General features: G+C 43.3%; 1 protein-coding gene across 1 annotated transcript in view; it reads left to right on the forward strand.

Moving 5' to 3' along the window:
* The window catches only part of CFAP77 (cilia and flagella associated protein 77), a 94,216-nt gene extending 71,218 nt beyond the window's left edge, over nt 1–22,998 (forward strand). The window contains exons 4-6 of the mRNA XM_065572152.1: nt 5,929–6,031; nt 8,379–8,480; nt 21,705–22,998. Coding sequence (XP_065428224.1) covers nt 5,929–6,031; nt 8,379–8,480; nt 21,705–21,827 — 328 coding nt within the window. The 3' untranslated portion in view covers nt 21,828–22,998. The remainder of the gene's footprint in view (nt 1–5,928; nt 6,032–8,378; nt 8,481–21,704) is intronic.
* Nucleotides 22,999–23,234: the final 236 nt, after the last annotated feature.

Here is a 23,234-nt window from a genome sequence, read left to right on the forward strand (position 1 = left end):
AAAGTCTGCCTGATTTAGAACGATAGCATCTGTTTCCAGACATTTAGGCAGGGCTACAGGAAGAGAGATGCCTCTTCTTCAGTAACACTAATATGAGAATGAATTGCCCCTTGGGTCTGCTGCAGATGAGAGTTACTGCATTAGTGCCAATCCTGGGCCCATTGAAATCAATGGCAAAACTCCTATCAACTTTGGTGGGACCAGGATTTGACCCACAAAGAGTGGGTTTCCCTCTAAAGTGTCTCTGATTAAAGTTATTGTTGCAGAACTGTTCTTTTTCCCCCTCTCCTCCACTCCCTTTTCCACATTTAGCTCATAGAGGATCTTGGAGAAACAAGGTGGAGCATCCACAATGAAAAGATATCGTAAAGCCCCTGCTCCAGCCAAGCACTTGAGCATGGGTGTAACTTTGAACACGGGAGTCATCCCATTAAAGATTTAAAGTTACACATGTGCTTAAGAGCCTTGCAGGATCAGGACCCCAGTGTAATCAATCACAAGAGGGAAGGATCTCTGAAGAAGAGGATCAAACCCAAATTCATCTTTCAACCACTCCGTTCAACACAGTTAAATAGTCACCTCCATGGAGCTATGAGATATGCCTCTATTGCAAAATGAATAACCACCCTCTGTATTAGTTGAATACCTACCACACTTACACCTTTATCCCCTATGTACCATGTGGAAGTGAAATTAGTGCTGGTAGAAGGTGAAGTCTTGACAGCCTTCGGAGACTAAATCCCTCTGTTTCTTAACACGTAGAGCAGTGGCACTGGCAGCACAAGCCTCTTCCCACCCTCAGTCTTGTGCTTTGACCCTTTCCTGGATTTCATATCCAGGCTGAGAGGAGCTGAATATACAGTGGGGCAGCACCCTCTGTCCGATGGGGAGCAGGGGCAGGGTGGGTAGGGACATCACACAGCAGCAACCCTTCTGAACAATGAATGCGGGGAAGGAATCCCAGTCAACCAGGAAGATGGTGGCCATGAAGTGACACACCCGTGGGAGTGGATTAGATGGGTCATTGCTCTGTCCCCAGTTTGATCATTTCTATGTTCCAAATGTATCTTTCTGCACACTGCAAGCCAATGTGATCAGTGATGCTTTCTGTTCCTGTTGTCATACTGGAGGGCACTGTATTAGCCGCTTTCTGATGACACAATATGCAAGCACCGCACCAGTGGGACAGTGGCTTGCACTATATACCATCCAAACAGTAAATAAAGGGTGATCAGCCAAGCAGCAAACAAGTTAATGGGTGTGACTTTGTATTGTGTTTTTGCCAAGACGAAACAGATGTACCCAGATAGACTGAGTTACTAAACCAGGCTGTCTAACTGAAGTTACCTGCTTAAGAGTTGCCAGTTTTCCCCTGGGGGCCCTCTCTCTGGATAAAGGGCACTCAGCACTTCACACAATGAGACCTCCGTTTTGCATTTTCTTTTAGTAAATTATTTTATCGCTTCTCGGCTCTATGAGCTAAGATGTGAAAAAATTATCTAATTTGCCATGTTCCTTGAGCAGAATGTAGATTCAAATCCGAGGGAGAAAAGGAAACCAGGGACAAGTCAGTGTAATCTTTTGTGTCATGGTGTCCCCTTGCTAGCCAGCTGGTGAATGGTTGGAGTCAGCAGCTGGTTTGTAAGCAAATGCTTGAAAAGACCGACCCCGGCAGCATGTGATCTATGAAATGGTAGATTTGTAGAAAGATGTCTCTTCTCATACAAATGGCCTCTGGGGGTGTATATTGCTAGATGGGGCATCCAGCATCATTAGAAAACACGACCATAGATTAGGCTGTTCTGAACCATGTGGCGTGCAATAATTAAGTAATAAAAGTCACCGCAGGGGTGAAGGAAAACGAAACAGAAGAGTTACTATTTGCATATGCACTGCTGGCATCCTTCTGCACTATTAAAAGATTCTCCAAGCACGAGTGGCATTTAAAAGCTGGTTGCTACTGGTTTCAGACCGAGTCCTGCTGGAAGCTTAGAAGCACAAGAAGGGTGTGGCTTTATGGACCAGAGGACATGCTCTCTCCACAGAAGACAATCTCCTGGTGCAGGAGAATGCAGTAGTAGCCCTGATTGCTAGCCAGTGGTGGTAGTTTCTTGCTGTTAATGCCACCTAGCAGTTGGCCTGGACAGGCAGGGAAGAGAGCATTCCTGTTGTAGTAGTGGCAACTAAGGCTATGCTACAGGTGTAGGCAGAGCAGGGTGTCTGGTAGCTACATATTGTAATAGGCTACTACTGCTGCAATGGAAGAGTTCCTCATCGGAAGGGTGTGTGGGGAGGAGAATTTATACAAATATTTAGATCAAGATCCCTTCACTTACTCATCATTTAGGGTTTTTATAGTTTAACATTTGCTGCTGGAAAAACCATCATGGAATCGTAGAACTGGAAGGGACCTTAAGAGGGCATTTAGGCCAGTTCCCTGCACTCAAGGCAGGACTAAGATTATCTAGACCGTCCCTGACAGGTGTTTATCTAACCTGCTCTTAAAAAAAAATAATTAAAAAAAAAACAACAACCCTCCAATCATGGAGATTCCACAACCTCCCTAGGCAATTTATTCCAGTGCTTAACCACCCTGACAGTTTGGAAGTTTTTCCAAATGTCCAAACTAATCCGTCCTTACTGCAATTTAAGCCCATTGCTTCTTGTCCTATACTCGGAGGTTAAAGAAAAATTTTCTCCCTCCTCCTTGTAACCACCTTGTAAACTGTTATGTCCCCTCTCAGTCTTCTCTTCTCCAGACTAAACAAACCCAGTTTTTTCAATCTTCCCTCATACATCATGTTTTCTAGACCTTTAATCATTTTTGATGCTCTTCTCCAGACTCTCTCCAATCAGTCCACATCTTTCCTGAAATATGGCGCCCAGAACTGGACACAATACTCCAGCTGAGGCCTAATCACCACAGAGTGGAGCGGAAGAATTACTTCTCATATCTTGCTCACAACACTCCTGCTAATACATCCCAGAATGATGTTTCTCTTTTTTGCAACAGTGTTACACTGTTGACTCATATTTAACTTGTGATCCACTATGACCCCCAGATCCCTTTCTGCAGTACGCCTTCCTAGGCAGCCATTTCCCATTTTGCATTTGTGCAACTGATTGTTCCGTGTTAAGTGAAGTACTTTGCATTTGTCCTTATTGAATTTCATCCTGTTTACTTCTGACCATTTCTCCATCATGAAACTCACCCTGAGGAAACGAGCTGTATTCACAGTAAGGACGTTTTCTGCTTTATTGCTGTTGCTCTGGCTGTCCCCGTCTTTCATATTGGCTGGTGAAATTAAACCTGCCCTGCCACCTCGGGCCAAAGGCACAAAGAAGGACGGACGCACACACACGGTTCTGATTCTAACAGCTTGCCTCTCTGGCTATTATCAGCTCGATTTGGTTAGCCCGGAGACTAGCTGAGAAGCAGATGCCTTTTTACTCTCTTTATCTTCTGTTCCTCGAGGCTTAGCTGAGCATGTTACCTCTGGCCTCATACCGGCAGTGTACACGTCTCCTGGCTGGAGCATTTCACCATTGTATCCAGTCACACACAGCTAGTGTATTGGAGCCCGTTGGGAAGCCACATCAAAAGAGATCTATTTAGTGCGATATTAAAGTCAGACTTTTACTAGTAAGACTCCATCCCTCCCTTTCCCCCCACCGCCCAAAAAAAGGTTCTCCAATTTATTTGCCAATTTTAAAAACTTTATTTTAAGAGGCAGGATGTATTTGATGCACTTGGAGAAGGCATTGGACTGGGACCCAGGAGATCTGGGCTCAGTTGCCAGCTCTGCTACGGACTCCCTACATGACCTTGAACAAGTTCGTTTAATCTCGGTGCCTCAGTTCCTCCTTTGTTAAATGGGGATAATAATCCTTCCCTGCTCCCACATTTTGTCTTATCTATTAAGCTCTTTTATTTATGTCTGTACAGGGCCTAGCACAATGGGGCCCTGATTTCAGTTAGGGCCTATCGTCAGTAGTTATACAAATTAAAATCCTGTATGAGCTTCAGAGCAGAGCCCTGCAACCCAACCCAAACCCAACAGGACCCAACTACAAGGGCTGGGTTCGGGTCAGCTCTTCTCCTTCTGCCCATGGGGTTGGTGCCGGGGCGGCTTCATGCCTTGCTCCTGCCAGCCAGCACCATCTTGCTGTTTGCACTGCAGAGTGTGCGCGCCAAGGAGTCACAGCACCTCTCACTTCACAACACACACAGCCCAGGCGGGGGCAGCGGCTGGCAGGAGCAGAGCATGGAGCCACCGCTGGGCCAACCCCATAGGCCAGAGGTGGCAGCTGCACTGACTTAAGTTTAGGTGGAAAAGTCGGAGTCAGGTCAGAAAACAACTCGACTCTTTTGGGCTTGGCTCATGTGGGCTTGGATCCAGTTTAGGTCTGGGTCGGGCTTAAAACTTAGGCCTGAGTACACCACCACTTCAGCCATCATCACTTGTAATGATCACTAAACCGCAGTGTCAGGGATACCGGAATCTCTCTCTCTTTTGTTTTAATTGTATTTCCTTCCCTGATATAGTTGTCGTCGTTTTGTATGAAGTGGGGGGAGGAGGTAAAAAAAAAAAAAAAAAAAAGAGAGAGAGAGAACAACAACAAAAACAAAACAAAACAAAGAAAAACAAAGAACTAAAAGAGCACCTACCATGCAAGGAATCAGGGTGTGAAACTCTATGCAAGGCCTGTGATTGGATTCATGGGGTGGGGGTGGGGTCGCTTTGCCATCGTTAGAAATTTTAAAATCAAGATTGGAGGTTTTTCTAAAAGATCTGAGCTAGTTCAAAGAGGAATTAAACGTGGGCAGCCCCATGGCCTGTTATACAGCAGGTCAGGCCAGATGACCACAGTGGTTCCTTCTGGCCTTGGAATCTGTGAATCTTTGTGCAGCTTGTGTGATGAGTTCTGGCTCCTCTGTATACGGATTGCAGGGATCGAGGTCAGTGAACGATGAGATTGGGGGACCTTGGCCTGAATGTCTATTTTCTTCATCAGTGAGGAGGAGTCTGTTGGTTTTGCTTTTCGAGATCTTCCTCTCTGAGCACAAATGGGTCATTTTTCTGATGGAACATTTCAACTCTCATTTAAGTTGCTTAATGGGCAAGGTGTTTATCAGCATCTTCCCTTTGTCCCGCTACACCTGGAAGCCCCTCCCAGGCCCAGTCTGCCAGCCCTGCTGTTGCCTGTTCAAGCCTCTTTGGCACATGGGAGCTCTGATGGACTTCAGATCCTCTCGTCACACCACCTCACTCTTTGTGCCCCCTTGTTAATTCAGAGGCAAATACCACTCAGTTGCATGGGGAACATACTGACAAAGGGAGGACTTCTGGAGGCTTGTCAGGGCCAGAATCACAGTTCAGAGCTCTCAGATATTGATGTGAAGGCTCAGCACAGCCTTTGGTCATTTTCCCCTGAGCTACTTGGTTTCCAAAATGGATGCCCCAAGTCCAGAAGGCTAGAATGTGTTGTCTCTAAGTCTTAGCTGGGTCCCAGACTAAGTTGTCATGCAAGGTGCTGCTGCGATCCTTCCATCATACTAGAGACCTTTATTGCTGGAGATCAAGCAGTCCCAATATTGTGAAGAAAGGCATATTTGGTGTTCGGAGTGTAGTGAATGCACTAGGGAAGCTTACACTATATATTGCGTGGTTATCTTGAGCAAATACTATACTTGGGGCACTTAGTGCTGTGTGAGTGGACATGATACTGTTTCTTTCTGCAGCAGGGCCCGCTCATCAAAACAGATTTTCGTGTTTCCAGCAGAGATGATAGAGCCGTAGTATTCTCACCAGTCGCATTTTCCATCCTCTACGGATATAAATCAAAGTTTTTATTAGAGGGACCGAATGGGTGTACCGGGGGGGGTGCTTTGGCCCATTGTGACGTTATCTTCTGAATGTTTTGTAGGCCTTCCACTCCCTTCTTCGACCTTCTCCAGCACAGGTACAAGGAGGTGTGGATGGAGCAACAGAGGGCAGTTGCCATGGCCAAGCAAGTGGAAAAAAAAAAGGTAACAGCACTTTGGACGTAGTGTCCCTCACTTGCTGTCATAAAGTTGTGTGGCTTTGCTGACCGCTGTTAAGCCACGGCTTTGTTCCTCCCCAGAGTTGGAAACATTTCAGTAAGGGTGAGATGATACTGGCTGGAGGGCACAGGGCTTTTATACCTCACTCCCTAAGAATGTAGGGCTTGAGGGATATGCCTCAGCCCCTAGCGGCTCAAAACGATTCCATGGTTGGGCCTGGACTCTTCCTACAGAGCAACTTCATGTAGGCAATGCATTTGGAGAACAAGAGCCCCTACATCCCCTTTTTATTTTTATAAATACCTGCAGAATTTTTCAGGGAAAAAGGCAATGCCCTAAATGTCAGTTGCTATAAAATCAATGATAAGTTTAAAGAGGAAGCTTTGGTTCCCTGGCTGCTAATAGCGCCATCAAAACAAAGCAAAAAGATCTTAAAGTACTGCATTTTCTGCGGCAAAGCATTTTCCCTCTGCAGAAATGTCTGTATTTCTCTTTTTTCCTTTCCATTAAAGTCAGCTTGGCTTCAGCTAGCAGGTATCTAGAGCATTGTTCTATGTCATCTTACACCACTATAGTGCAAATCTCAAGATTTGTACAACTGAGTATATATTTTAGGGATGGGGGGCCAGATTTTTAGAGGTATTTAGGCACCAAAAGAAGCAGATAGATGCTTCATGGGATTTTCAAAAGCCCCTTGGCACCTAACTCCCAATGACTCAATAGGAATTAGGAATCTAACCTACCTAGGCAGTTTTGAAAAGCCTACTATGTACCAATCTGCATCTTTAGTTGCCTAAATACCATTTAAAATCAAGCTCAAGGTTCCCACTTTGATTTAAAACCCTTATATCAATTAAGGTGAATGGGCTTGATTGTCCTTAACAGTAAGGCCTCTTTTTTGCCGCTGCTGTGTGAAGCGGCCTTTTTGTAAATGACAATTGGGCCCAAAGTCTTCTGAGGTTCAAGAGTCCTCCAAGGAATTTTATCTTCACCCCGGGAGTCCCAGTGAAAGATCTCAGAACAATGTCACCCCCAGAGATGGACTCTCTGCAAGTTACTTGGGACCAGTGACCATCCTAACATACATTAAAATGAGTAAAGGCACCAGCCCTGATCTAGGCATTGCTTGTCTGTCTCCAGCAGTCAGAGTGGTAGTGTGAGTGTGAAACACAGCACCATTATATGCAGCAATATTGTAATAACATTTAAAAGCAGCCAATGACTGGTTTATTAGTTAATGGCTCAAGGAAGAGTTGAGTTAATATGGTAATGACCAATTTCATTGGTATTATTGCCATTACAAAGCATGTTTTATAGCTGAAGTGCAAGAATACAGTGTTTTTAATTAGCAGCTATTTTACGGCTGCACTGTCTGGAATGTTGGAAAATACACTTACCTGATCTATTAATGACTGATTTTTTTTTTTAATCAGAGAGAGACTGTTGTGTTTCCCTCCATTTTATCAAGAGTTCCTGAAATCTGTAGACATCTCCTATTGTATTAAGGAATGCAAACCTAAATACTAGACGGCACTTAGGTGATACAGAATCCCAGTTTCACCATAGAGCCAAAAATGTTCACAAAACCTGTAGCACTTTGTGTGATGAGTCTATCAGGTGCTACAAGCTAAGCACGGTCATGCTAGCATAGTACTTGAATGGGCAAGAGTCAAGAAATCCCCACCCTGCAGGGTGGACTCTTCTCCTGGGTCAGTATTGAACCATTGCTCTAGCATGGAGTATCGGGCTCTGTGCTGGTCCCTTTGGGATGGAGTATAAAATAGAGGTTTTGGTCACTAAGAATCCCATAACCGGTTTTGCAAAAGTAGGCCCATTAACCTTTTTGCCCTGCTGAGATCAGAACTACATCATCTGCTTATCTAAAATCCCTCTGAAATTCAATTAAATATGGATAATTTTCTCCTTCCTCTTTGGAACAGCTGCCCTGTTTCACTCCAGAGGTGGCTGCATCATAGTGAGAACGGAAATTATGCTTCTGCATAGTTTTATCAGCTTATTACATTTGTGGAACATTGAGGTTTTCTTGAGCAAAATGTTCTCTGTATAAATGCCAGCTAGAGTTAAAAGTTAATATGAGAGGAAGACCCAGATCAATTAAATATGAGTATCCCCTTTACCCAAAGGCTGCCTCATCTACCATCGATCCAAAAATGATTTATCAAGAAATGTCTAATTCACACAATTATAATTCTGTTGGGATGAGGTCTAAATTGCCATTTCACATTGGAGATCACCTTATCCAGGAAGGCATCTATTCACTGGAGTAAACTTGTTCCTAGGTGGTTATTTCCCACATCTTATTTGCCTTTAGTTGCAGAAAAGGAAAGTCTATGAAACTCGGACCACGCTTCTCAGAAAACAACAACCGCCTGTGAAATTGGATTCCCTTTGGCACATGCCCCACTTTCAGAAGGTATGATTGGGCACCTGCACAGATACATGTGTACCCCATTTAACACTATACAACAGTGTCCTTGGTATTATTGTACAAAGCAAGCAATGAAGACAGCCCTTGCCCTGACGAGCTTGCAATCTAAAGCCCCAGTTTTGCAAACACTGCCACATATTTCATTTTAAGATAAGCATGTGAATTGCCCCATTGGCTTCAGTTGTACCACTCACATGGGTAAAGTTAAGAATGTGCATGTTTGCAGCATAGGGGCCTAGAAGACAGATACAGAGGAGACAGCTGGAAGGAAGGAGTGACCTGGAGGTTCCTATTTGTTTGCCAAATTCTTGTGAACGCTTTCAACAGCTTCGCCAGATTAGAAACACATCTTTTTATGCCTCACTCTTAATACGAGACTGATCTTTTATTCTTCATTAATATCTGAACTTCAAACGTACCCCTGAAAGGAGCATGCAATACTGTACAGAAAACAGGCATTTACAAAGCGCGCCATTTTGTTGCTTTGTTCTATAAATAATTCATATCACACGGGGTTAATTTGGTTCAAGAAGTATTGTTACCCTGAGAATCACAGGTTTCCAGAAAGTCTGCACTCTTGGTATTTCTCTAAACTGCCTGATTGACAATAGTCTCCTTGAGATTGAATGAAGGGTCTGCTGAGGTTTATAGAACCACATGACACTTACCTAATTGATCCAGGTAAGAGTCAAGGTTAAGGTTTCATGTCCTAGCATGGGATCTAAACACCTCGCTGTATTAATCTATGCACCCTGTTGCACTCTTGGGTGCTTTTTTGAATTCTGGGATCTTTGTTTGTGGTGTAAATTATAGAGAAACTGCAAGTACAGAGCCAGGGGGCATTTTACAAAGAAAGGGAAGAAGGGAGCTAGGCTGAAGGGGGAAAACAACTGAAAGACTGAACATCCAAAACCTGTGGGGAGTTTACATGGCCCAAATCACATCTGGCATTGATAGATACTATTATAAAGAACCCCTCATCATGGGCCAACATTTTTGGGTGGGGAGGGGTAGTTTTTGCCTCTACGTTGATTTAAACTGCAGGTTAAACAACGAAGAGGATTCGTGGCTTCCTGAAGCTAATCTACTTGAACAAGTTGCAGAGTTTCGACCAGGAAATATGTTTTGCACCACCTTGATGTATGCCTCTTACGTCCTGCCTAAGTCTGTCCTATTAGCATATGTCAGTAATCATTTATCCCAGCTGCCTGTCAGCACAGAGCTGCTGCTGCAGCTAATGTCAGGGAAAGAACATGACCGATCGCTGTTAAACAGATTGTGTAAGTCACACGAGATACTGGGGCAAGCCTTTGCTTTATAGCTCCTCTCACCCTGGACCTTTCCATCACTATTCATTTTTCAGTCTCTCTCTGTTTTTCTTTTTCACTCGCTCCCTTTTGTTTGGGCTGTGAGAGTAGTTGGGTTTTTATATATTGCCCACACAGGCAGTCTCATGCATTCTCGTTTCCCAGCTCTTCTCTCTCCGCTCTTCCCTTGGTCCGCTGGGACTGTTTCATCTGTGGGATCCAGGCCTTAGCCAGTTTTCTACAGAGGCCCATCGATCTCATCATCCTTCTATTCCTTACTACATTCATCTGGAAAGTGTTGCTTCTCCCCAGCTGGAGATATGATTTGCTATCAGTCCATATGAGAACTTAGATTGGGAAAGGCAATGCTCAACAGGGCTTCAGAGCATGGTACCTATAAAGGGAAATTAAATATTTCCATTGTGCGGCCATGAAACTATTTACCTAGTTAATACAGCAATAATAATAAAACAAAGGAGATGCATGGTCCTACGGCTGACAGTTCCATGGCCAGGTACCTCTACTCAATGGTTTCCAATCCCTGGCCTTCATACATATCTCCCTTAGTTATAACTTCAGATAAGGGGTGGTGAAACAGTTCCATTAAAATATGAACTGGTCCAACAGTTGAACCACACTGAACCTAAGCGTTTGTTGGGCATGGTGCAAGATATCTTTTACTCAAGCACTTTCTTGGTTGTGGTTAACTGGCTCCGGTCTTAGTGAAAACTGAATATGATGGCACAGGGAGGGGAGCGGATAGTGCTGTCCACTGTAGGCAGTTTAACATGACGCTACCTTTAATCTATACATATGTCCCAATGCTTCGGTGATGGGGTTAATAAAAAAATCAGTTAATAAACAATGTAAATCTCAAGAGTCTCTTCTCATTAGATTTCTAACCCATAAGAGGTTAGGAGAATCTTCTCATAAGGCTTAAGCGGCATCTAGACTGGATCCTATCAGTTAGTGCAACTGTTTGTAGACCTGTTTAAACTCTAATGGCTCCCCTGGACCAACCCCCTTCTCCCAGGCTTCCTACTTCTCTCAAGAAACCCTCTCCCAAGCACCACTTCCTGCAATCTTCGTTACTGCTCCTTAGCCAGCCCACCCTGGTCTCGCCATGCCCCACTCCCGCACAGCTTCAGAATTCTGCCTCTGGAGCAGAAGCCAGCCCTGCATGGTTCCTAAGGTCCAGCTGAGCAGGGAGGTGCTCCAGCAGAGATAAGGAGTTCCACGAATCAGACAGCCCACAGCTGGATTTTAACTATAATGGCTCTCCAGCTCCACCCTCAGTTCTTGGGGGCTTCTGCATTACCCAGGGGAAACTCAAAAGAACCCCCTACACCTCCTGGCCACTGCTACATTTCCCCCAAGGAAGGAGGAGCATTTAAAGCCAGTTTATGGCAGCTGTCTAGAGCGTACGGGTAAGGCGTATTCTTCTCAGCCACACTAGCCCAGGGAATGGCAAGGAAAGAGGGTGATGGCAGTGCAGCAAATGGTTCTCGGCCTTGGAGCATAATGTTTTGGTCTAATGTGCCCCATAACACACAGGGCACTTAATATATTGTCTTGTGTTATTTAACTGTGAATGGTAATTTGGGATTCAGGAGAAGGGTTGCTATGATACAAGACTGGAAGGCAGGAGATCCTGGTTCCACTCCAGGTCTGCCACAACCTTGCCGAGACACGTGGGCAAATTCTATGCTTCAGTTTCCCCATCTGTAAAATGGGGACAATAATGCTTTCTCATCTCAGTGAGGGGAGGAAGGAGGGTGGAAGGGTTGTAAGGTTTAACTGATGTTTGTAAAATATTTTGAGACCCTCCTTTGGAAGGCACCCTGAGTGGACACCGATATTGTATTAATACTTAGCTCTCACATAGAGTTTGACAAGCATTAATCAGGCCTCAGCACTGCTAGGAGGTGGATATTATTCCTGCGGCAAAGCTGGGACAGAGAAGAGGATATTCGACAGTGGCAGTGGGAGAGCAAGTGGTGTGAAGCTTCCTCTCTCTTAATGATCAGACTTTGTCATTGCACGTCATCTTCCAGGTGCTTTACAAACATCGGGCATGATGTCTCATTGATTTCCATGGGAAATGAGAGTTCTGAGCGCCCTGTAGCGCCACATCCTTGTAATGGAAGAATAAACCCTATGGTAATGACATTCTTCTTTTAAGCCTTTGAAAACGAGAGGAAAATTTCTTATATGTTTTGCCCTGGTCTCATGCAGAGAGCTGCAGAAATTGGGCACACAGATCTTCAGCAGCCCTGAGACTGGAGTCAACACTGAATCCACCTAGGACTTTCACCTGACCTCAAACGAGTGCCTGGTGAGAGGGAGGGAGGAGGAGAAAATGAAGGAGCTTTGCTCTTTTCCACTAATTGCCTCTGTCCATTCTCCACAGCTCCACGGTTCCTTGACATTACATAGTCATTCAGTCACTAAAGTATAGACAAATTGACTATATTTTCATTTGGATTTAGGTTTCAGCCCCACTGCTTTAGAATAATGGCACATGCTATTAAGCTAACCATTTGATTTACAAGCTTTCATGCACTGTACAGTTTGTTCTTACTTAACAGCTCTTTGTGGAAGACTAACCCTGATTCCTGTCTCCTGGGCCCCCCAGCTCGGCAGTCGCTGCCCAGCTCGCTGATATAACAGGGTAGTGGGGAGCCAGTGACACACCAAGGTGCAGTTCATTAGTGAAAGTTGCTGATTTGTGGTATTTTTACAAGACACAACAGGCAGTTGCTCTAGGGTTAACCCCTTGTTTATCCCAACAGGAAGCCTCTACCCACCCACCCAAAGAAGGGAAAGGACACTTTTCAGTTGATTTGTTTTAGTTTCGGTTCAGTTCCTGGGTTCCGGTTTTGCTAATGTAGCTCTCGTGTGTCCAAGAATTCCTCTGTGACCCATTTTATTTCTCCTTGCTAAAACTTAGCCTTGAGGGACCACATTCTAGGGAGTGCAGGGAGAAACAAACCTGTGTGTGATTAGTAGATATAGCTACATACATATGCTGCAGAACGCAGGGGAATTCCAGCTATGTACAGCCCAGAGAAATGCACGTTGCCCCCTTTAGACAATCTGTCCCTTCTAGACATGGGACTAAATACACAGGGGATTGTAAACAGTGGCCAGCCACTCAGAAGGGGCACGTGCATAAATTCGCAGACCATCTCCCTTACCCATTGGTAGCATCCGCTATGCTCCGCTGCAATGCTGATCGTACAGGATGTGCAGAATGAGTTCTTCTGTAACTTATCAGAGGAGCCGGGACTGGGGGTGATGTGAGCTGTTTCACTGGCTAGCACATATATGCCCAGAATTTGGCCATAAATTTGTTTTGCCTTTAAATCAACCAAATTCAGATTATTTTATAAGGGATGTTTTTCCTTGTGGGCCTGAAGGTCAGGATTCCAGCAATGCCCTTTTTGCAAACACGCCGTGCAGCAGCCAGATAATTAAATGTATAAGGAGGAAATTTGGGGCCCAAACCAAAATCCCAGATCCAAACATTCCCAAGCTTTAAAGAAGTTCAGCACCAGTCCACCCTTTGCAGTGCTAATGAACTGCAAGTCAAAGCAAACAGAACCACACAGTTCTTGTGTGTCCCTCATATACAAACGAACCTTGTGCTCCCACGTTAGGAGCACACAATGACATCTCTGTATTTATGCTGTAGGGGCTGCTCACAAAGCCTTTTTTATTGTTTTAATACCTTTTATTGTTTTAATACTGTGCTGCTATATGGAATAGTTTGAAAAGGAAGAGGTCATGAAAATCTTGAACTCCAGAAGAAGAAAAGAGGTTAAGGTAATTTTAGAGACCTAAATAAATTGGACTCACCTCCTTGAATATTACCATGTGAGTTGATTAATCATGCTGGCATAATCTGACAGTGGTTGCTTAAAACATCACCTTGTTAACAGGCAAGGATCCTGCTGGAAAGAATTGTGTTTTCCTGATATGCACTGGATATAAGGAAGGAGGAAGTGGCTTTCTAGAAAGAAGACCCAGGATGCAGGCTGAGCAGTCCTGGGGGAGGAACCCTGGAACACCCAGAACCAGGGAGAAGGATTTGGCTTTGATTTTTGTGTTTCATTTTGAGTTTCTTTTGCAACTAAAACCAAACCCTATGAAAGGGGTAAATTTTTACCCACAGCAATCTAGTCAGTGACAACTCCAAAGATGACTAGCTCTCTACAATGCACTGGGCCAGCTTGGCTTCTGACCTCATAGCTCAATCACGGATGTATCTGACCCTTTATCTGTTTAAGGGTCACAATTTGCCTGTTTTGGTTTAACCAGAATTTAGTCCTAGGTGTCAATTCGGATTCTGGCAAGAAGCTGCTGTTGAAATGTAGCATTTGTACAGCACCAAACACAGTGAGCGCCAGTCCTGATTGGGGCCTTTTGGCTCTATTCAAACATAAATGTTTAATAATAATAATAATCTAGCATGTCAGTAAGCCAAAATTGGACAGTCCGGACTAGCTTCTAGTCTCAGTTGTACTGGTATAAATCCAGAATGGCTGTCAACTTGAGTGGAGTTACTCCAGATTGCACTGATATAAAAGAGAAGAATTGGTCCCTGTCAGAATAAATAAACCTACACACTGTCATTGACACGCATTAGTGTCTCTTTACTCATTAGAAGTTTAAACTCGCATAGGAATGCAGGCTCGCTTTCCAGGGAAAATATTCTTGTTCACTTGGGCACAAAAGAAAAAGAAAAAAGAGAAATCCCACAACAACTTTGGACAAAACATTTGTCAACATACACTGCTTTCCCAAACAGAGGAAATAAGCTGCACTCAATACGCTATATGAATAAGCGATAAGCAATTGACAAGCAAGTGTTAGGATACCTTGGCAAAAGACTTAATTTGCAACCTAGCACAAAATCAAAGACACTGTCAACGGATGAGCAGCTCTCCTTGAATATGCCTTGCATTACCTGAGAAAGCACTGTCAGGTAAATTTCCAGTGAAAGTAATTAAGGAATCCCCACTGTATAAATTTTGCAGCAAAATTCTGGGCTCCAGTATTTGATTCTCACCAGGGATCTGATATCTGCTCACAGCCTGATCCTTCGCAAAAATTAACAGTTGCGGTTTAATAAAAAAAAAAAAAAGAGTAGAGTTTGTTTTTTTATGCTGCACCTCTATTTCTGTCTAAGGAACTGAACTGACAAGCACAGCTCATGTAATCCTGCAATTGTTGTCTTGTCAGAAAAGCCTTAGCCAGAGCTTAAATAACCAGGGTTGGATACATGTAATACACACTGGGCTAGCTGTTTAGATATGGCATTTATCTTCAGAAGTTTGAGGAGGACAGCAAAGAACTTCACACATTCAGGGTGTTATAAAATTTATCTCCTGGAGATCTAGATCATGCTTAGAGAATAGAGTAATGGCCAAGAGAGTTTTCCATGCTAAATTGCCAGTTGAAATCTAGCTCAGGTCAGAATATTGACTGACCAAGAGTCAATATCATCTGAGGGTTGTTCTGTGGCCTATGTGAAATGAATTGGTGGGTCTCAGTCCAGTTCCTAGTGGACAGAGCAATTGGCACCTTGTAGGCAATTTAGATGCCATGGTAATAGACGCTATATAAAATCCTAAAGCAGATAATCTCAGCAGAGACACCAAAGATTGAATGGGCTATGGAAAATGGAACTATTATTTTACCCTTAGAGGTGATCCTTCCAGATCTGGGTTGGGGCAACATGAGGGAATCTTACTACTGCCTGCGCAATCCTTGTTTTATGGCTAAATTGAGGACTTCAGTCTCCAGTGTTGGCACCAGCACTAAAATCACTTTGGTTTCTGCTAACACTTTTGCATAATGGTGGCCGATACCTCACTCAGCATGGCAGCTCTGATCACAGCCTCTGGTACTCCCCTTCCCATATATTTAATAACCTCAGTAATCCTATTTTCACCAGTATCCCTTTCCATGTCTACAGTGTAATTAGTAACTTCTCCCCTTGCGTCTCTAAGCCCTCTTCAGCAATCCTCAGTTTACCCTTCCTTCCCAGTGAACTGATGGCCCTCGGTGCTTTTCCCTCTGACCTCCTCCACTACTCTTCCAACTCCTTCCACTTCTCCTGATTGACACTGATGTAAGGGAAAGCCGGATCGGGTCCTGAAGTTCTCTGTTAAAAGGGGTTACCTTCTGATCAGAGATAGGCCCAATCCAAAACCTAAACCCAAATACCTCAGAACCATTTGGAAGTTGATTTGCAACTGGTCCACTTCCACTATACGTTCAATGAACCAAGCCAAAATCTGAGATCCAGACATACACACTGAACTTTGCAGCTCAGACCAGCTCTTGTTTTTGATGGGGCGGGGGGGGGGGGGAATCTATGTTTTAAATTGCTTTTCCTCCACATTTTGTTAAAAATAAATTGAGTGATTTTAGTGCTGGTGGAAGATCCCAGATTGACAGCCCTGGAGACTGAAGGCCTCAAAGTGTCCATAGGATAAGGTAGAGCACAGGCAATGTGTAATCTTCCCCATACTAACACCTCCAGGGCTGAGAGACTAAACTCAGTATCCATGTTCATTCCAATTCTTGTCCCCCTCATTGGCTACCAACAAGGGTTGGCAGCTGGTGCCTGTTCTGCTGGTGTTTCCCGTGCTGGGGACACTTATCCATGAGCAAATGGACTCAGACCAGTTTGCTTTCAACATCTTTTTGCAAATGTAATACAAATTGTGTCCTCAGCATGCACTGCAGGGTACCTCCACCACTACTTTCACTATGAACTAAGCACATGCAAATGCTTTTTAAAAATCACCTGACATTTCATACCATGGGTCCCTTTCTACTTTCAACACAGGACACATTAACCAACAGGTTTGTTGGTCTAGAGAATAGGCTCCCAGTTAAGCCCAGGACCTCACGCGTGCTAACTCCCCAGTATGCTCTGACAGCCAACGTAAAAGTTATATGAATCCAGTGGGATCATTTGTCAAGGTGAGCTGGATGAAGGTCCAAATGGGTGAATTCCTCTAGACCAGTGGGTTTTCGATCTTTGGTCCACAGACCTTTGGGGTCTGCAGACTGTATCTAAGATATCCAAAGGGGTCCACACCTCCATTTGAAAATGTTTAGGGGTCCACAAATGAAAAAAGGTTGAAAACCACTGCCCTATACCCTCCCAAGGCCAAGTGACTTTTGGTGCTCAACTTAAGACATCTTAAAGGGCTCTAATGTTCAGAAAGTGCTCAGCACCTGCATTCGGCCAATCAGCCCCTTTTAAAGTGTCTCAAGACAAACAAATCACTAGGCACTTTTGAATATCTTCATGTTTTGAAGCAAAATAAGAATTATTCCCCCGCACATACACACGCCATTTTAATCTCTTTATTTTCCTTTTCATTAGAAAAGAAAATGTGGAGTGTGAGGAGGGAAATAACCCTCCATTTATTTAACTTGCTAACCACTCTACCTACAGTAATAGCCACAGTATTTATAACCCTAATAATCTAGATGCAAAACCCTCTGAGTTTGGTTCAGCTGTGGACAGAATAACATCTGCTTTAAAAATATCTCCTGCTCTGTAACATGTCATGGCATTTGTTGACAACCCTATTGAAAGCAGCTCTCAATGTGACTGTGAAGGATCTTTCAGTACCTCTCTCTCTTTCCCAGACAGTTTTTGAAAGGGAAGTGGGGGGGGGGGGAACCATCAATACAGGGGGAAAAAGGCATCAGCAGCCAGCATCGGCTGATGAGGTGCCTCACCTGGGCCCCCAGCGCACCGCCTCCAATTAAATCAAAATGGTTTGTTTTTAATGGTCTTTTACACTGACAAGTGGGCTATCATTCCAGGCCCAGATAGCTGTCAGGGAGCTGAGGCAAATCCTCCGTTGATAATGCCCAATGCTTCCAATTAGGAACCGAGGCCGCTCCTGGCGTGCTAACGATTCCCCAGCCTCCCCCTAGGCCCCTTCGGCGCTGGCTGTTTAGTCTTCACTCCTCCTCCGCCGCAAATTACTGACACAAAACGGAGGCGCCCCGGCGTCTCCTCACCACGCCAGGCCCGGGCCCTGTTGGGTTTAATGAGGCGATGGAAGTTTTTGCGGCTCTTTCGCTAAATTCTTTTCTTGTTTGACAGCTGCTCGAGTGTTGACCTTATAAAAGATTTAGTGTTTCTCATTATTTTCTGTCAAGCTTCACAAGTGATGGCTTCACGGAAATCATTTGCATCCATATATATATATATATGTGTGTGTGTGTGTGTGTGTGTTTGTCTGCATGGGGATATTGTATATATAGGTGAGAGTGCACGTGTTTACTTGTCTCCCATATTGTGTGTTATTCTCCACTGGAAAGAAATCTATAAATATGACAGTGTGATCTTGTGTAGTTTTTTTTTTATATTATTTTTTTAAGAAAACTTAAAAGGGCCTGCCTTTGTTAGGATCCTGTAAATGAGCGATGCTTTGGAAAGGGAGTAAAGATTGTTTTCCTGTGATGGAAACTTAAAAAAGGGGTTTGTCACCTGCTAAAGGGATTAAATCAAGTGGGTGATGGGGAAACGAGGGGGAGTCTGGGGGCATCCCTGTTGTTAAAATGAAGAGTCATACAAGGAGGCTAGAGCTTACAAAAGGAATAGGTAAAACTACATTTCTTTGCAACTGGATGCAGGTCCTTTCACTGAGGCAAGAAAAGCCATGACCCCATTCATTCCCCACCTAGCATCCCTTGACAGGTTCATTCTCAAAAGCAAATCATATCAAATAATGTAATCCAGTTATGTCAATCAAATATTCTGCCAGTCTCCCATGCAGCCCTGTTCATTAATAAATACTACTAATCACTTTATACATGCAAAGGGCTAAAGTGGTAATATAAATGTAGATTTCTAGTAAACAAACAAATTTAGTTCCTATATACTTGGAGCAAAATAAAAGTCTCGGGGCAGATCCTCAGCGTCACTCCATTGACACCAGTGGAGCTCTGCCAATTTTCACCAGCTGAGGATCAGGCCCTCACTCAGTATTTATTGCCTTTTTGTGTCTTTCGTACTATTTATCCACCCTCCATTAAAAAGATGGATCGGCCTTTACTTGCAATGACTTTTGCACAACAATGCTAATGCTCGGTAGGTGATTCTTTATATTTTTCTCCTTTCTCAACTAAAAGGACTTTGTGTAATTGAGAAATGTATGTGGAAGTAACCCACACATATGCATCTCTGATTTTTCATAACAAGGGTTTTCCCCTGTAATTCTTGGATGTGAGGTCAGATGTTAAATACAATCCAGCTACAAAAGGCTTGTATGGATTCTTGGTGTGATCTGACATTAAAATATGGTTTCAGTTAAAAGTTGCTTTTAATGAGCTGAGTTGAAAGTAATTACAACTATAAAACCCTACAACATATGACATTTAAAAAAGCACTTTGTACATTAGCACCTGCTCACATGACTTGCTTCAATTTGTGTATCAGATGTGAGACTTCGGTATTACAGTTCAAACACCATCAGAATATTGGTTTAGATTATCAGAGTTCTCTAGAGAAAATGTTATTTGGTCCATCGTTTAAAATGAGAATTAGAAGTGGAACAGCCAGAGATTAGGATTCACCAGTTTAGCATTGACTTCTTGTTCCAACCTCTGTCATATTATGACCTCTGACATAAAGCCATCCCAGTCTTGACTATAATTACTGTCCTGGGACTAATCCATACTTCTCAAATGACCCTTGTTATCAGAGGACTTCTCATTTTTTAGGGGCAAATTTTGCTTTAACTTACACCTGGTGCTTCCCCACTTATACATGCTGAGGTCAGACGCCTTAGGCTGTTCATAAGTTTGTGGAGGGCTCTAACTGTTCTTATTGCCCATTGTTCCTACATTTGGGTGGTGTTAGGGCGCAATCTCAGTGCAAAGTTCCCAGGTGAGCTAGTGAATGAGCAGCCCGCCTCTCTCATTAGGGCCTCAAACGCAACCAGGAGTTAATGTGTTACAGGTCAGGAGGGCTAGTTCCAGGTCCACCTAACTGCAACATGTTCTGATGCTCTGGAAGCTGCTAAACTTGAACTATTACCCCTGTGAAAAGTAGCCGTCCAAGTTTAGGGTGTCAGCCTGTGCCAGGAAGCTAATGTAGGAATTTTGACTCTAGGACTAGTCGCATTCAACCATAATCAGCATTTACCCTGGGTAATGCTAATAGAATGCATCCACTTTTATTGTAGTTTATACACTGGACACCAGCGTACTGCTGTTCACTTGTAGGAGATCCTTACAAACCTAGGAACAAATCTGCTTAAATAACACTTTATTTCTCTTCTGTCATCTTTATATTTATGAACAAAGGACCCTGCATGAAAAGAGGGATTTTTCCCTCCCTTATGCATTCCCCTGCTTCTGTGTTCTGCTAGTGGTAGCCATTCTCACAGCATGCAATGCCAACGTCACACATTATAGCATGACTTCAGCTGGGGAATAAAGAGCTGGAGTGGAGGAAGTCAAGTCAGGCGTCTGAGCTTCTGGACTTGAAGTGCGGTGGTAGAGAAATACAACGAGTATTTATATATAAACTAGAATTGTTGCAAAATGTAGCACTTCCGTCCAGTTTCACACAGTCCAATGGAAAATGAATACCATTGTATGTGAAATAACAAGTACATTAAAGCGATGTCATTGTCCCTAAAGTATTTGAGAGGAATTTTCAAAAAGCACACAGCCCTGGTTCAGTTCTACTTCAGTTCAAGGCAGGGGTAAAACTCTCGTGGTTTTCCAAAGGAGCAGAGTTAGCCCAACAATAAACACGTTCGAGAATCCCAAGCTCTGACTCTTGAAAGAAACTGAAAAAATGATCAAATATTTTAAGAGAAAACACATTAGCTTCTTGGATATCTCTCTCAGACACATTTTCTTCTCATAGAGAGATTTATTGTGTTACAACTGTGATACTGAGACACTTAGTATAGCCAAATTTTTCAAATTTGAGTGTCTACACTTAGACACTTAAATCCATACGAAAGCACTTAAATGCCATATTTTCAGAGCTGCTGATAATCTAAACCCACCCTTTGTCTGCCTTAGTCTCTGCCCGGAAGGATTTACAATCTAAATAGGCAATCTCATACACACACATACATGCATAGATATTGTATATATTTGCTGTGTATGTATATGTACAAACACCACCACCACTCTCAAAAAAGTCATGGGAACTAATATGTCATCTGCCAACTATCACCCTGATCACTCTTCTTATCTGTTCCATCCCTTTCCCCCACTCTATGTCTTCTTGCCCATTTAGGCTGTAACCTCTTCATGGCAACAGCTGTCTCTTAAGTATGTTTGTACAGCACCTAGCACAAGGAGGCTCTGATCCTGACTGGATCTTCTAGGTGCTACCATAACAACAACAGTATTTCCTCTTGTCTTCAGTGTGAGGAGTGGAATGCATGCCACACCTCTGACCATGAGCCCACTTATGTAGGTGCCAACCTTTAGCCAGGGACATTTGAAAATGTCAGCTTAAATGAGTGATTTGTTGTAATGAGGTTATAGGACTTGTTTCTGGAATGTTAACAAGATTATCTCCATGATTAAATATTCATCAGCCAACCAGAGAGTTAGTCTTAATTTTAAAGTTGTTAATTGACTTTCTTTAGAGTAAAAAGAATGAGGATTCCGGTGGTACCTTTTAAAGACTAACAGATTTATTTGGGCATAAGCTTTTGTGGGTAAAAAACCCACTTCTTCAGATGCAACTTTCTTTAGAGTGCGGAATAATGTTCTGAAAAAGACTGAAGCCGATGAGCTAAACTGTAATCTGTTTTCAATTTATATTACAAGTTTCTTCTCTTTGAATTTCTGCTCGCTGTAACCAATCATATATCTGCTTCTTTCATTGTAGGTTGGTCCTCATCTCAGTACCTTTCCAGACCGTGACGCTCATAAAAAGGCGTTCAGTGTCTACCACTCAGAAATACCTGTGAGATGTGGTCCCCTTGCCCAGGGCATATATACAGCCGCCTGAAAGCTCTACAGAAGTCAATTACTGAACAATGTAACATGTTAGAGTACTATGTTAGCAATATAAGATAGATTTTTATTCTAGTGTACAATTATTTTTTCAAGTTTAGAAAGGCTACATTCATGTTGATGTAACTGAATAAATCAGAACATTTACCAGTTTCCGGCTTCCATATACATTTCGTCACTAGGAGCATATGCAAGCATTTTAACCAATCTTATCATATCAAATAAGAACATAAGAATGGCCATACTGGGTCAGACCAAAGGTCCATCTAGCCCAGTAGCCTGTCTTCCGACAGTGGCCAATGCCAGGTGGCCCAGAGGGAATGAACAGAACAGGTAATCATCAAGAGATCCATCCCCTGTCGCCCATTCCCAGCTTTTGGCAAACAGGAAAAAAATCCATTACTGTGGTCAGGTTAATAATGCTACAGTGCATTTCTCCCTTGGATTCAAAATGGTAGCACAGCCACCCTTACCAGCTTGATTATATAGCATGACTACACTCAAGATAGCTCTTCTTTCCTTCATAGTACATTAGACAGTCCCGGGTTCCCTGATTTATATCATCATTTATATAATATTTATCAATTGGAACATATTGGAAAATAAGTCCTCTGGTAGGCCCAACCTCAGAAAAGCACTTAATGGTGTGTTTAACTTCAATGGGATTTGAGTACGTGCTTAAATACTTTGCTGAATTGGGGCCTTAGTGCAAAGTCACTCTTTACTTGAAGCCAGACAATGATGACATTTGTACATGATTAACTCTTGGCTCTTTGTAGCAATCAGGCCTGTCTGTTTTCCACAGGCCTGCCAAATGAATTTACAAGCTCACCCAACCTCAGTACAAGTAATGACTATTATTATTATTTCCTATACACATTACAGTAACGCACTTAGATGCCCCATCGTGCTAGACACTGTGCAAACACATATGAAGACCCAGACCTGCCCCTAAAGAGCAGCATTTACACTGGCAAGTTAAAAAAAGGCCACTCCCAGTGGGATGTATCACCTTAAGAAAGTGCCTCTGAATAATGCTCTTATTAATTGCTCTTCTGAAAAACTGTTCCCTGAATAATGAATTACTCCTGTGTTTTCTGCTTCTCAGCTCTATTAACATGTCTCATGTTGTACCAGATATATTTAAATACAATGTTTTAAACATCTGTTTGCATCATTCTTTTCTCACTGAGTGGCCCTATCAAACTAGGTCCTATCATTGTAGTCCCTTAGCATCTCACAATCATTCAAATGTTTTATCCTCACAGCACCGAGCCCCATGTACAATTCTAATAGAGAACTGGGTGGGCGTGAAGCCAGCCAAGAAATCAAATGGATGGTTCCAGAACTGGTGCCCAGCACAGGACTTCCACCTAAGAATATCAGGCTTTCCAGACTGACC

Source organism: Chrysemys picta, chromosome 18 (assembly GCF_011386835.1).
Source record: "Chrysemys picta bellii isolate R12L10 chromosome 18, ASM1138683v2, whole genome shotgun sequence".
Taxonomy (NCBI): Eukaryota; Metazoa; Chordata; order Testudines; family Emydidae; genus Chrysemys; species Chrysemys picta.